The sequence below is a fragment of the Bombyx mandarina genome, chromosome 07, assembly GCF_030267445.1.
Source record: "Bombyx mandarina strain Sakado chromosome 07, ASM3026744v2".
NCBI classification, from domain to species: domain Eukaryota; kingdom Metazoa; phylum Arthropoda; class Insecta; order Lepidoptera; family Bombycidae; genus Bombyx; species Bombyx mandarina.
The window spans coordinates 13106242-13121514 of NC_143214.1; the positions used below are offsets into that span (position 1 = coordinate 13106242).

General features: G+C 42.8%; 1 protein-coding gene and 1 non-coding gene across 2 annotated transcripts; both read right to left on the reverse strand.

Annotated features, from left to right (window-relative positions):
• Nucleotides 1-292: 292 nt before the first annotated feature.
• Nucleotides 293-13042, reverse strand: LOC114251817 (uncharacterized). The gene is made up of 6 exons (XM_028186215.2): nt 12886-13042; nt 3624-4122; nt 2742-3010; nt 2065-2276; nt 1086-1197; nt 293-477 (listed from the first exon to the last, which is right to left on the reverse strand). Exons 1-6 carry the CDS (start codon nt 12961-12963, stop codon nt 352-354), a joined length of 1296 nt encoding a protein of 431 aa, XP_028042016.2. The 5' UTR covers nt 12964-13042; the 3' UTR covers nt 293-351.
• On the reverse strand, nt 10304-10465 carry LOC114251821 (U1 spliceosomal RNA). The gene has a single exon (XR_003625120.2). It is a non-coding gene; the product is annotated as a U1 spliceosomal RNA (small nuclear RNA).
• Nucleotides 13043-15273: the final 2231 nt, after the last annotated feature.

Below are 15273 nucleotides of genomic sequence, written 5' to 3' on the forward strand. Positions count from 1 at the left end.
TTTCTCAATACTACAGAAATAATGGTGAGTGTGCAACTTGGTGCACGTGAAAGAAGTGAAACTTCTTTTGCAGTGTGCAGTTTTTTCATCCTTAAATAAAATTTATCTTGTAATAGGGAATGCTGTGTATAAGAGAAACGATCTAGCTCGCTTTGTCCTTTCCCTCTCTCCACGGTCGAGCGGTTCGAGAGACGCTCAGTCTATTTTCTCATTTCGCTCGTCCTAAATTGTATATTTTCTCTCTAGCCGTAACGAATCTGCTGCGAATCAAATTCACTTCAAGTTTCGCTTCAAAAATGAATATTACCACGGTTTATTTTACTAGAGATTAAAATCATGTTTTTGTATAGTTTACAAAAGACTCTGGTCGACTAATTCTTTGACCAGATCGGTCATCTTCCTCCGGCAAGCCGCGCTGGAGGTCCGGACGGGACGCGCGCCCGGCGCCGGCTCGGAGCTCTGGGAGCGCCCGGAGTCCTGCCAACAACATATCGAGGGGTGAAGGCTAATTGGTTAAAGCGACATCTCGCTTAACACGCGACATTTACCTTTGTAAATAAAGGTGCGTTTTGTTTAGTATTAGCATCAACAGTTCGATATTTTCAATTGAACTTAATTACTCCATTCAAATGGTATTATTTCCAAATTCTAAACTTTAAATAACTCTTTTACATTAAAGACGCTTAAACCTTATATAGGCTTTGAATATAGCAGGTTTAGGGAAGGAATACGCTACTATATGAAATTTATAATCAGATATGTGTGGATTACATCGCCGGACAAATTCAAATATGACGATAAAAAAAACCGTTTTTCACGGCAGAAATAGGTAGGGTGGTGGTACCTACCTATGATGGAGCTTTGAATTAGTGTTGGCAATGTGATAAAGTCTACAGAGCCCATTAACCAATACTTATTTACTATTAACAAAGATAGGCAGCGGCTTAGTTTGTCCCTGGCATTGCTGACGTCCATCGGCGACGGTAACCACTCACCATCAGGTGGGCCGTATGCTCGTCTGCTTACAAGAGCAATAAAATTAAAAGAAGCATCCGAGCGGGGATGGAGAGTTGTTGTCCACTCACCTCTGCTGAGTAGAGGTTGGGCGCCTCGTCACTGTCGCACGTCGTGATGGGGTACATGTCCAGCGCTATGCCGAGACCGAAGCGACTCTTCTGTCTGAAGTCCTTGTGGAGCCTGTTCCGATGGAGACGATCAGATCAGTCCTTCGGTCGCAAGTTAATTGCTTGCTGTTATTGTACCAAATGGACAGACCGGGTCCGACTACTGTCAATTGTTTACCCGGTTCGTAGATTTACTGCCGATTCACACGTTTGATCTCAATAGTACAGTGTAATGTCTGCTTTTGAAACTGAAACGCATTAATGGTGCGCGACCGAAAAATACACAACAAATAAATCAGGACAGATAATACTATTGAGACTTTGACCTCATGCCTCACGCTGGTGACGGCATACACCTTAAGATATCTATGGTTATAAGGGAAATTTAACAGATAGGCCGTTCAGAAGTTTATGGAAAATCGCGTATGGCACATAATTAGCATTGTCAAAAATGTCTGGCAATAAAAAGGCTATGTCAGGTAGACTTATTTAAAAACAAAAAATAAAAAATTACGCCCCTTAAAATGGTTTTAAAATCCAGTATTATTACCTGGACAGGTAGGATGCGCACTAACGAATGCAACCGCTACCACCATCAGATAGCCCAGACTCTAACCGAAAGGGCAAGAAGGAGGACATATCATAAAATCAGCTGACCTGAAATTCTTTCTCGAAAACGTTGCTAGCTCCTATACTATTAATATAGCAATAATAAATAAGATTAATTCCTATTTTTCTCCTACCTATGCTGATCCTAGCGTGTAGGTGAGCTCTCGGGGCTCAAACCAGAAGGTGTTGCTAACACTGGCCCTAGCAAAAGCAGTGCTTCGCAGAATCTACCACCGGATCGAAAACGCGACCCACTGAGAAGATCCGGCGACAAACTCAGTTGGCAAAATTCCCAATGAGCACGCTTAAAGCTGAGAGCTTAACTACATACATCTGAAAAAGCACGTCACTGGTAACGCCCCCGCACACCACACCCCCGTCACTGAGCTCCGCTGTCCTGCAGAACAGCTGGTCGGCGTAGTACCGCAGCAGGGGGGTCAGGTGGAGTGCTCGCTGCTGTCGCTCCAGACACAGGTACATTATGTATACCAGGTCCAACGCTGGAGACGCGTAACGAACCAGTTGGAAGTCAACGATGCACATCTGTTCATACGGAAAATTAATGAGACTTTCATAAATTTAACTTTCAGAGATCGTTACTGGTGGTAGGACCTCTTGTGAGTCCGCGCGGGTAGGTACCACCACCCCGCCTATTTCTGCCGTGAAGCAGTAATGCGTTTCGGTTTGAAGGGTGGGGCAGCCGTTGTAACTACACTGAGACCTTAAAACTTATATCTCAAGGTGGGTGGCGCATTTACGTTGTAGATGTCTATGGGCTCCAGTGACCACTTAACACCAGGTGGACTGTAAGCTCGTCCTCTAAGCAATAAAAAAAAAACGGCAAGGTATAAGGTGGACAAGCATATAGAATAACTGCGATGTCATGGTTCAACATAGGTGACGGCATTTGATGTCTATGGGCTCTGATAGTTATTTAAAACTGGTTGTTACTGTTGATTAGGGCGTCCTGTATATAGTGCTGATAAAAATCTAATCAGGGGGTCTCACCTCCGCAATATTCTCATTTTCATATCGAAAGAGAAAGTTGTTAGTCCAACAGTCTCCGTGGCATATCACGCCCAGAGGTTCGCAAGGCTCGACCAGTTCCACCATGGTTTTAAAGAAAGTCTCCTCGCTGCAAAATTCCTTGAACCTGTCCAGATATTGGTCCTTAGAGTCTGTACCCTGGAGCTCTTGGTCCACCATGGCTATGGCATTCTGGATGGCCTCGTGGTAGTAGTTTCGGTAGTAATCGTCGTTTTCGGAGACGAAGAACACTGGAAAAGGAATATGGTGAAGGTAATGCACTGATGGTAGAAATAGATGTCTGCAGATGAACTGGAATCTTCATATTGCTCTATTCGATTTGAGTGTTTTACTAGCCCACGCTAGAATACGTGTGATTCATAAGGATTGTGTTCATGGATGCTCATCATTAACAGTCTCTTAGTAATATATTTTTAATGTTTTTTGGTGAGGGATACCACTTGTATCAACCATGACCTTGTTGCGTGTCCTTCTTCAAACGCAGCTTGTATCTCTTTGCCTCCTTGGTTGGCAATGTGCAGTTAAGAACGCTTTTAACCACGTAAGAGACCCGTAGGTTTCGACATGACCCGGTATATTACCCCCTCGACTGGGTATCCGTAGGAGAACCTGAATGCCGTCTGGTTGTAGTGTTGACCGCGGTAATCCCCTTACCTCATTCGGGTTCTGACCTCGGAGGGGATCGGACGCTTGGGCGAAGAGTGCAGGGGAGTTGTTTAGTGGGTAGGGTCTTGAAAACATCATTGGGCCCACGGTTTCCCAGTCGCGGGGACCTTGTAAGATGAGGTTTGGTTCGATGAGAAAGAAAAAAGTTGAACCTGAATATAAATATTTAAAACGCACCTTCAGAAATTCCGTCCCTAGAATTCCAAAGCTCGTGAAAAGCCTCCGGATCGTGGCCCTTCATGGCCAATGACAAAGCGTGGAAGTGCGCTAAATGTCTCAGAACGAAGTAGGTTTGCTCCACGCTCAATCCAACTTTCCGATCGGGCATCACGAAGCCGAACTGTTTCAGATCCTTCAGCAAAACGCAGTTATCCCTAGCTAAATAGCATTTAGGTACGGATTTGAACGGCTCCTCGATCCCCCACCGATTCTGAAACTCGAATAGCGCCGGCCAGATCTTGTTATAAAACGCGATTTCGTTGCAAAATAATTCGTCGCTTTTGAACGCTTCCCTCCTCGTGGTGCTCTCGGGTAGTCTTTTGTAGATTATGGACCCCTCCCATGGTGTTTCGGTCTCGCAGGATCCGTCCGGTTCGACCCGATTTTGGATTCCTTTCAAAGTGATCCTGTAGACCATCGAAGTGTAGTTGTCGCCTCTTTTCGAGCCGGGAGCTCCCTGGTAACAATTAATTTTATTTACAACCCTCGTGGTCATGGCATGGGGATGCCCGCGAAAGATTATTTAAAAAAAAAAATTGCTTCGATGGGTGGACGAGCTCGCGGCCCACCTGGTGTTAAGTGGTTAGTGGAGGCCATAGACATCTATAATGTAAATGCCGACATTCACCTTGAGACATGAGTTCTAAGTCTCAGTTCTTACAGTACAACGGCTGCCCTGCCCTTCAAACCGTAACGCATTACTTTACGGCAGAAATAGGCAGGATGGTGGTACCTACTCGTGCGGACTCACAAGAGGTCCTATCACCAGTAATTACGCAAATTATAATTTTGCGGGTTTAATTTTTATTACACAATATTATTCCTTCTCCGTGGAAGTCAATCGTGAACATTTGTTAAGTACGTATACCTACATAGGAAACTTCAAAAAGTTGGTACCTGCCAGCGGGATTCGAACACCGATGCATTGGTACATACGAATTCACCGGGCGTCTTATCCTTTAGGCCACGACGACTTAGAATTCGATTGTATCATATTAGCCGTTTCACTCACAGCTTCAACAGCGCGGAATACACTCTATATCGCGTGTTCCAAGTCCCCTGTTCAACAGTGGGATGGAAATAGCCTGTGTTGTGCCAAGCGCTCAAACTATTTCCATACCAAATTTCGTTTTAATAAGACGTTAAAAACGTAAAGCACAGAGTTACTTTCGTATTTATAACATTATTATCTATATATTAATACCTGAAAGAAAAACTTTGTATCCGTTTTTACGAAAATTGCGCGGACGGAGGAGTATGTTTCCCACACTTATAGAGAATTTAGAGAAGGAATGCAGAATGTTAATATTTTTTTTTAAATAATGCATAAAAATACATTAAATCAATAATAAAAAAACATTACACACACTACCATGTATTTGACGCACACCTGCATGCATACCTACTATTTATTTATTGTCAAACTTTTGTTCTTGAGGTCTGTGGTCAAATTGAGAATAGATTAAGTAATTTTATGTTGTCAAACAAAAATAAAGAGACATATTTTGTTATTTTTGGGTTGATTGCTTCCCGCTTCCGTAGGTTTAACCCGCGATTCCCTACAAGTGACCCCTGGGTGGTGCAAAACGGGAGCCGAATACATAATCGGTGGTAGGACTTGTCCGACTGGCTGGCGACCACCCTCCAACTAGAGTCCGCCGCCAAATAGCCTAGCTGTGTTCCGGCGTGTGGGTTGGAGAGCCAGTGTTATTCCTTCCCTTTCCTCTTCCTTGTTGGGGGTGAATCTTGGCGATACCTGGAACATGCGGAGCAGACGTGCGTGTGAGCTCGCGGGACGTGATTGTTTGACGGGGGTATAGGGAGACCCAGTGAAACGGTGTTCGCCGCCGCCCGCCGGTCAGTTGGGGACCTGAACCCGGGTGTCACTACTAAACTCCGCCCCGGGAAGCTGTCCCGCCAACCGGTGTAAAATCCTGTCGTGCGGTCGTCGTGCCGGAGTCGGAGACCGGAGTGGATCCCGGCGATCGCACGCAGGGTGGACTGGGGGCCCTTCCATGCCCTGCGTCAGTCGCTCACGCAACCCGTGGTCGAGCACGTACTGTGCTCCGCGCTTTATTCAGGTATTGTCACGATTTCGCCTCGAACATCCTACCCCGCCCAATCCCACTCTCCAAATAAAAAAAATGAAAGTTCGAAAAAGGAAAAGGGTTTTGTCGGCGACTCCCCATTCCACATTTAATGTGGATTTCAGCAATGTAAGGGGTCTACATAGTAACCTCGACGCCGTACACCACCATCTTGAGACGGCGCAGCCTGCCCTTCTTTTTCTGACGGAGACGCAGATATCTGCTCCGGATGATACTTCGTACCTTGAATACCCCGGCTACGTATTGGAGCACAACTTCCTGCGTAAAGCCGGGGTGTGTGTATTCGTCCGGGCTGATGTCTGTTGTCGCCGTCTACGAAGCCTCGAACAACGGGACCTGTCCCTCTTGTGGCTGCGCGTAGATCACGGGGGCTGTACCCGAGTCTACGCGTGCCTGTACAGGTCCCACAGCAGTGATGCAGGTTCAGCTCTGATAGAGCATGTGCAAGAGGGGACTAACCGCGTGCTTGAGCAGTACCCATCTGCGGAGGTGGTGGTTCTTGGAGACTTTAACGCTCATCACCAAGAGTGGTTGGGGTCCAGAACCACTGACCTCCCGGGTCGGGCTGCCTACGATTTCGCCTTGGCCTACGGCCTCTCCCAGCTGGTGACACAGCCCACCCGTGTCCCAGATATTGAGGGGCATGAGCCTTCTCTGTTGGACCTTCTGCTGACCACCGACCCAGCCGGATACAGTGTGGTGGTCGACGCTCCACTTGGATCGTCTGATCACTGCCTTATCCGTGCTGCCACACCACTCTCTCGTCCTAGTCGTCGAACGACGACCAGGTATCGAAGAGTTTGGCAGTATTTGTCAGCAGATTGGGATGGATTGCGTGAGTTTTACGCATCCTACCCATGGGGGCGGTTCTGCTTTTCCTCTGCTGATCCTGACGTCTGTGCGGACCGTCTTAAAGACGTGGTGCTCCAGGGGATGGAATTGTTTATTCCCTCCTCTGAAGTGCCCGTTGGGGGTCGCAGCAGACCCTGGTATAACAATGCCAGCAGGGATGCTGCACACCTCAAGCGGTCCGCATACGTGGCATGGGATGATGCTAGGAGACGTCGGGATCCTAACATCTCAGAGGAAAGGCGGAAATATAACGCCGCTTCCAGGTCCTACAAGAAGGTTATTGCCAGGGCGAAATCGGAGCACGTTGCTAGAATTGGCGAGCGACTGAAGAGCTATCCCTCTGGGAGCCGTGCTTTTTGGTCGCTCGCCAAAGCTGCAGAAGGTAACTTTTGCAGGTCTAGTCTCCCACCACTACGCAAGTCCGATGACAGTCTGGCCCATAGTGCGAAAGAGAAGGCTGACCTTCTGGTCAAACTCTTCGCCTCGAACTCGACTGTGGACGACGGGGGTGCCACACCACCGAACATCCTCCGGTGTGATAGTTCCCTGCCGGAGATCTGCTTTACACAGTGTGCAGTCAGGCGGGAACTCCGACTCCTGGACGTCCATAAGTCGAGCGGGCCAGACGGCATCCCTGCAGTGGTTCTGAAAACGTGCGCCCCTGAGCTGACGCCTGCGCTAACGCGTTTGTATCGCATCTCTTATTGCGCTAACAGGGTTCCGTCTTCATGGAAGACTGCCCACGTCCACCCTATCCCCAAGAAGGGTGACCGGTCGGACCCATCGAGCTATAGGCCTATCGCGATAACTTCCTTGCTTTCCAAGGTGATGGAGCGAATAATTAATATACAACTCCTGAAGTATCTGGAGGATCGCCAGCTGATCAGTGACCGACAGTACGGTTTCCGTCACGGTCGCTCAGCTGGCGATCTTCTTGCATACCTTACTCACAGGTGGGCTGAAGCCTTGGAGAGCAAGGGCGAGGCTCTTGCTGTGAGCCTTGATATCGCGAAGGCCTTCGACAGGGTCTGGCATAGGGCACTTCTGTCGAAGCTACCATCTTACGGAATCCCCGAGGGTCTCTGCAAGTGGATCGCTAGCTTTTTGGATGGGCGGAGCATCACGGTCGTTGTAGACGGTGACTGTTCTGATACCATGACCATTAACGCTGGCGTTCCACAAGGTTCGGTGCTCTCCCCCACGCTTTTCATCCTGTATATCAATGACATGCTGTCTATTGATGGCATGCATTGCTATGCGGATGACAGCACGGGGGATGCGCGATATATCGGCCATCAGAGTCTCTCTCGGAGCGTGGTGCAAGAGAGACGATCAAAACTTGTGTCTGAAGTGGAGAACTCTCTGGGGCGAGTCTCCAAATGGGGTGAATTGAACTTGGTTCAATTCAACCCGTTAAAGACACAAGTTTGCGCGTTCACTGCGAAGAAGGACCCCTTTGTCATGGCGCCGCAATTCCAAGGAGTATCCCTGCAACCTTCCGAGAGTATTGGGATACTTGGGGTCGACATTTCGAGCGATGTCCAGTTTCGGAGTCATTTGGAAGGCAAAGCCAAGTTGGCGTCCAAAATGCTGGGAGTCCTCAACAGAGCGAAGCGGTACTTCACGCCTGGACAAAGGCTTTTGCTTTATAAAGCACAAGTCCGGCCTCGCGTGGAGTACTGCTCCCATCTCTGGGCCGGGGCTCCCAAATACCAGCTTCTTCCATTTGACTCCATACAGAGGAGAGCCGTTCGGATTGTCGATAATCCCGGTCTCACGGATCGTTTGGAACCTCTGGGTCTGCGGAGGGACTTCGGTTCCCTCTGTATTTTGTACCGTATGTTCCATGGGGAGTGCTCTGAGGAATTGTTCGAGATGATACCGGCATCTCGTTTTTACCATCGCACCGCCCGCCACCGGAGTAGAGTTCATCCATACTACCTGGAGCCACTGCGGTCATCCACAGTGCGTTTCCAGAGGTCTTTTTTGCCACGTACCATCCGGCTATGGAATGAGCTCCCCTCCACGGTGTTTCCCGAGCGCTATGACATGTCCTTCTTCAAACGAGGCTTGTGGAGAGTATTAAGCGGTAGGCAGCGGCTTGGCTCTGCCCCTGGCATTGCTGAAGTCCATGGGCGACGGTAACCACTCACCATCAGGTGGGCCGTATGCTCGTCTGCCTACAAGGGCAATAAAAAAAAAAAAAAAAAAAAAAATATTTTAATTGACGATATTTTTTTATTTTACGTAATTTATCATTTCCTAAATACTTTCCTGTACTTAAATAAAAACTAATCAGCAAAATTTAAGAAAAATCAAGAAACCCTACGAAATTGAGCACGATTTTTTATTGCAAATTGTGTCGATTCTACATTAGCCGAAGGAACTTCGTTTCTACCTGGTGTCCCACGACACCACATCTTTTTTTTTAAAGAATAGCCTAGGTCACTCGGGAATTGACGGGAATAGTGTAGCTTCCAAACACTGAAAAAATTTTTCAATTTCAAATCGGTCAGTAGTTAGTTTTGGAGCCTATTCAGTATTCAATACAAACAAATCTTTCCTCTTTAAAATATAATGTATATAGACATGTGTAAGTAATGCGAGTGATATTACTCGGGTAATATTACTCTACGATGTAATGCAACATCACACATTACGCGAAGGAAACAAACATCACACCATCACCCAACATGTTTCTTTCTTTGTCGTGTAATGTTGCTTAATACACGAACGGAACCGAGCGAGCGAGACAGACCGATCGACGCAAAATAAATGAGCAAGCGACACGGAATTATTCCTAGTGATTTGGAACCGTATGTCCCGGCCGCTAGGTACATTTTTATACCTATGGTACGTCTGAATTTTAATATAGGTATTTGTGTTTATATTTTTCATTCGGCCAGCCGGTAGTTTCCCGCAAGTACTTACTTAATTTTTTATTCGCAACTTTTGTAAAATCGCTAGTCGCTCGTAATTGTTTAGTAATATTTCATATTAATTTTTGTGTTTGATTTGAATTACTTAAGCACTTGTTTGAAGATAGTTTTATTATTTGTTTTAATGCGTGTTTAATAAGTGAAAGAAATAACGGCGTCTAAATGAAAGTACAGTCCTCCTTGGATGCACTTTGAGGATATCGCGCCGAAACAATGCATCTACTGCTCTCGTATATTAACATTATTGTCGAGCTCAATTTGCAGTCTAAGTCGCCATATGAAATCCGTTCATCCCACAATAAATTATATTAAGTAAAAAATAAAATTATTATAAATTATTAAGTAAGTCAATCTCTGTCAAGTAATATAACAGTGTATTACAATACAAAGTTCATACTTTGTATTGTAATACACTACTGTAATGACACACCCGAATCATTACCTAAGTGATGTGTATCAACACATCACTTAGGTAATGATTCGGGTGTATAGATACAATGTATTCGTCGTCACAGTATCTATTGAACGCACCGAGTAATGTTAAGAGTGATGTGTAATGTTTTCGAGTAATATCACCTGTCTGTAAAAGTGATGTCATATCACATTACATTGGGAAGTGATGTTTTGCGCAAGTCTAAATGTATAGAAGAGAAGTGTGAATAATAATAGTTGCTGACAACATCACTAATGGATTGTTTGACAGATACTATGTCTATAATAATACAATGTGATTATATTGGGGGGACAGCGCGTACGCAGTCCCCACTACCAAAAATTACGCGTCCGAGTTATTCGCATTAGGAATAATCGCAAGGGTCAACCGCTTCGCAGTGCAATGAAGCGGCCTCGCCCTGGGGGAACCGCCTAATTGATCACGGTATCCCCTACGCCAGGTAAGTATGCTTAGACAAGGGAAAAACGAGGACGTCTATCAACTGTGTAGCATCTCGTCATCGCGATTCAGAAATTGTTCAATTTACGTGCAGCGACATCTGTTGATGACAAACTAAATAAAGAAAATTCCCAGCATGTATTGTTAGTTGTCATATTATTATTTTTAATCAACTACATAACGCTATATAAATAAATTTAAAGGTATTTTACAGTGTTTTGTGATTTTGATAAAGTTTAATTTACGCACAAGTGTAATTTACAGGAAGAGCCCCACAGTTTCAACCCCATTAAATTATTGTTATTGAGAAAGGATGAATCACCAGCTTTTTTTTTTCAGTCATATAATTATATAATATATCATATAATATATTCTGCGAAAGAATAAAATTCTTTTTTGAGCTACCAATACCATACCGGAAGAACATAAAATGAATAAAAATCTTAGTCTGAATGGTCGGATTTCGATCATTGAGTGAATAATAAACGAACCACGCACGAACAAATTTCGTACATTTCGATAATGGCCTATCTATATCAGTTAAAATATTTAGTAAAATATACATTAAATTATACATATTAATTAAAATAAATCATACTGAATAAAAAAACTTCATCTAAATAAATATAGATAGATTAATTTTTTTATCTATTTAAGTAAAATTTTAGGTTAAGTTTTTTAAATAATCTGTGAATCTTCTCAAAATACTTGTTCCGCACGCCATCTAGTAAATTTCGAAGGTACTTATATTGTTGCAATCGGATGTAGTACACTATAACTGTACGAGACGGCGTTATAATACGTTAGCAACGTATTAAAAAAAATAGTTTAAAAAAACTAACACAATACGCTTTTATAGAAAATCGAACTAAAAAATAAATTTGATTTAAAAATAGTAGAAGAAAAAATAATTTTATTGTAAAAAACCCGTAGGTTGCTTTTCAGGATATTATCAAAATAACCCTTCTACTCATATCTGTTCATAAAAAATATATTATATATATGTATTTATAATATATATAATTATAACTACTGATACCATGCACCCCTCTATAAAAGCGTATTTTGTTGGTTTTTTTAAACTACTATTTATTTTTTATTTTTTAGTTGAATTTCAATGTCTTCAAATTTTTTTTAATTTTTTTTATATATATTAAGTTGTCATCGGTCCTTAATAGTTATACCAAATTTCGAATTAATCGTTTTGAAGGGGGTCAAAATCATGTTCAAAGATTCCATTACATACTAACATACATACGTCTGAAGCTAATAAAAGCGTATTAAATTAAATATTTTTGATAGACATCATGTAGACATATTTGATGGACACCATCATGTTATTTGAAAAGTACTGTTTTGAGCAGAACAAAGCTCTTTGGTATCTGTTCCTGGTACATAATATTAATAGTGTTCTCATAAAATAGGTATATCAAATGTTGGCTTTGAACAATTAAATAGTCTAACTCATAGGTTACCTATATTTAATTTTACACTATTCAAATTCAGTAGTTACGTAGGTATTTGACTCGAATCGAATTTTCGTTCTACTAGGTAGGTATACTATTTCTCAAATAATTTTAGTTTATTTTTTAGACTTTTAGTTTTAATTTTAAGTTTAGTTAAATATGTGAAAGCTATTGTTATAATTATAAGTCGTATCATAAGTGACGGTGTGTACGGGAATAAAAAAACGTCTTTGTAGCAGTTGGAATAAGCCCTTAGACTATTAAAGTTATGGTAGGGAAAATAAAATAAAAATATCGACAGCTTACAAAATAGCTCAATAGAATTTCTAATATTTTTTAATTTTTTCATTGCTTAGATGGTTGGACGAGCTCACAGCCCACCTGGTGTTAAGTGGTTACTGGAGCCCATAGACATCTACGACGTAAATGCGCCACCCACTTTGAGATATAAGTTCTAAGGTCTCAAATATAGTTACAACGGCTGCCCCACCCTTCAAACCGAAACGCATTACTGCTTCACAGCAAAAATAGGCAGGGCGGTGGAATCTACCTGCGCGGACTCACAAGAGGACCTACCATCAGTAAACTCGGTTGAGTTAATAGATATTTGACTTATTTGTTCATTTTTGAATGATCAGAATATTAATTCGTTGATGTTTGGATCATAGGTACTCAACGTCCGTATTCAATTCAATTTGAGCGTCCCTCTTTTTATTTAGACGGTCACATTTAAATATCGGTACTGTTTATTGCCGGTTTTTTCTTTTAAATATAACTTGAGTTTTGGATTCGTTTGCCAGTAAGGACTACAATACGTAGGTACCCGTGTTGCTAATGCAAAAAATGGTGTACGCAATTCTGGCAAGCCTTCTTTTTTGAAGCCTTTAGAAGGATTATAGCATGATTTTTAGTTATTTCTATTTTTTACAGCCAAAATAGCTCCGTTCCTCATAAAATACGCACCTCGAAAGAACGAAGAATGACATCAGGATATTCATCTTTGAGCAGAGCCTGGAGGAAGTCCAACGTGATCTCACTCATGCTTACAACCAGCTGATGCCGTGAGGACTAGATGACTGGACTGATGTGGATATACCGTGCTATGATCTCCATTACAGATCATTGGTGACCATTCTTTGTATATAGCGTTGGGATATTCCTACAGTTATAAATTTGTTTGTCCTATTCGAGTCTTATTTAATTTATATATATAAAACGTAGGCTCATTACGTTCGTAGTGGAAAAATATAATAAAATATATAATAAGCTTTTTATATTAATTTTGGCAACCCCGCCAGACATTGCCGGTACCATCAGTGGTCATATTGAGTACATAGGATGCACATGAGCGCATACTCTCCTTTTTATATTTATATTTATACTCCCCTGGGCATCAGCCTCAATATTCTAAGACGTATTTTTTTTTATGTTCTGTTAAACTGATTTTTGGTAATTATCTCACTAACAAAACGTCAATTAAGTAGTCTACATGATAATTAAGTGTAATGTTCAATGAATAATGTAATGTGTAACAATTGACTAGTGCCAAAACTTGATTTTTTTTTTTTTTGTTTTTGTTTGGTGTTACATGATTACCGGATCCCACAGACATCTACAACGTAAATGCCGCCATCTACCTTGTGATATGAGTTCTAAGGTTTCAGTATAGTTACAACGGCTGACCCTACCTTCAAACCGAAACGCATTGCTGCTTCACGGCAGAAACAGGCATGGTACCTACCCGTGCGAACTCACAAGAGGTCCTACCATCAGTTAGTAAACTTAAAGTTTATAATAAATATGAAAGAATGGCTACTGCATACAGTCCCACGATCGAACATTCCTTATTGGGGTCTGGTGATTGAATAATGCGCCACAGTTTAACTATAGTTAAGCGCTCGGATATGCCTCGTACATCCCTTGCGTAAACTGTTTAACTAGAGGGGGGAACTACGATCGTGAAATGATCAGTTTAAATGCATATGGAAGTGATGCAGAGCCATTTATGATCTTTCAAATCGTGTCACAGATAAATGTTAGTTTAAGCTGTGTAATTTGATTGATAATTCAATTATCGTCTAACGGCCGTCTGGTGTAGTGGTAAGTGACATGGTCACTACACAAGGGGGTCGCGGGTTCGAATCCCGCCAAGGGAAGATATTTGTATGATAAATATAAATGTCTTTTCCAGGGTTATGGATGTATATTAAATATATGTATGTGTATAATAAAAATCTTACATTTATATCCGTTATCTGGTACCTGTAACACAAGTTCTTTACGAACTTATCACGGGACCAGTTAACGTGGCGTGATTGTTAGTAAATATTTATTTATTTATTTATTAGGACTACACCGAAACTATACCAATTAATTGCTCTCATAGTCGAACACGGTTTTGAATTTTACTTGCTAAATGTAAAACAGTTATACCTAACATCAAAAAAGTATATTTTATCTTTGTACGCGTGTTCCTGGCCTTTATTTCAATCTAATATATTTTATTGCCAAGATTGGTAGCCGGGCTCACGGTCCACCGGGTTTTAAATGGTTACAGAATCCCGCAGACATCAACCACGTAACTGCCGCCACCTACCATGAGACAAGAGTTTCTGGTCTCAGTTTTTACAGTAGGTACAAGAAGAGTTCGAGGTGTAACGTAGCCCGTAGATTCGCGTTTCTGATCCGGTGGTATATTCAGCGAAGCCCTGCTCTTGCTACGGGTAGTGTTAGTTATTCTCTCTGGTGAGCCCGTGAGCTCACCTACCGGTCCGTCAGTTGTTGAAATAGCTCCATAAGCTACCCAAAATTAGGCAGCGGAGAAAAATAAAACATAACCTCAGCGGGTCGCGATTCCAACTCGGTGGGACCAGTTATAGTGAGGGACTGTAGTTATAGCTGTATTTTATAAAGGTAACTTCAATCGCGAGTGCTTTGTTTGTGATTATTTCGTTGTCTTTTTATCGTCACACCGCTTGTCACTGGAGTTCACCTATATCTACCACTTCGTTCGTCCCCACACAACAGTGCATCTCCAAAAGTCTTTTTTGGTACCTACTCGCCATCTGATCTTTGGATTAACTTCCCTCTTTTTTTTTTTTTTATTGCCTTTGTAGGCAGACGGGCATACGGCCCACCTGATGGTGAGTGGTTACCGTCGCCCATGGACTTCAGCAATGCCAGGGGCAGAGCCAAGCCGCTGCCTACAAGAGCCAAGCCGCTGCCTACCAGAGCCAAGCCGCTGCCTACAAGAGCCAAGCCGCTGCCTACGCAGAGCCAAGCCGCTGCCTAAATACTATCTAAAATACTATCGTGTGATATGATATATCCTTCTTCAGATTAGGGTGGAGG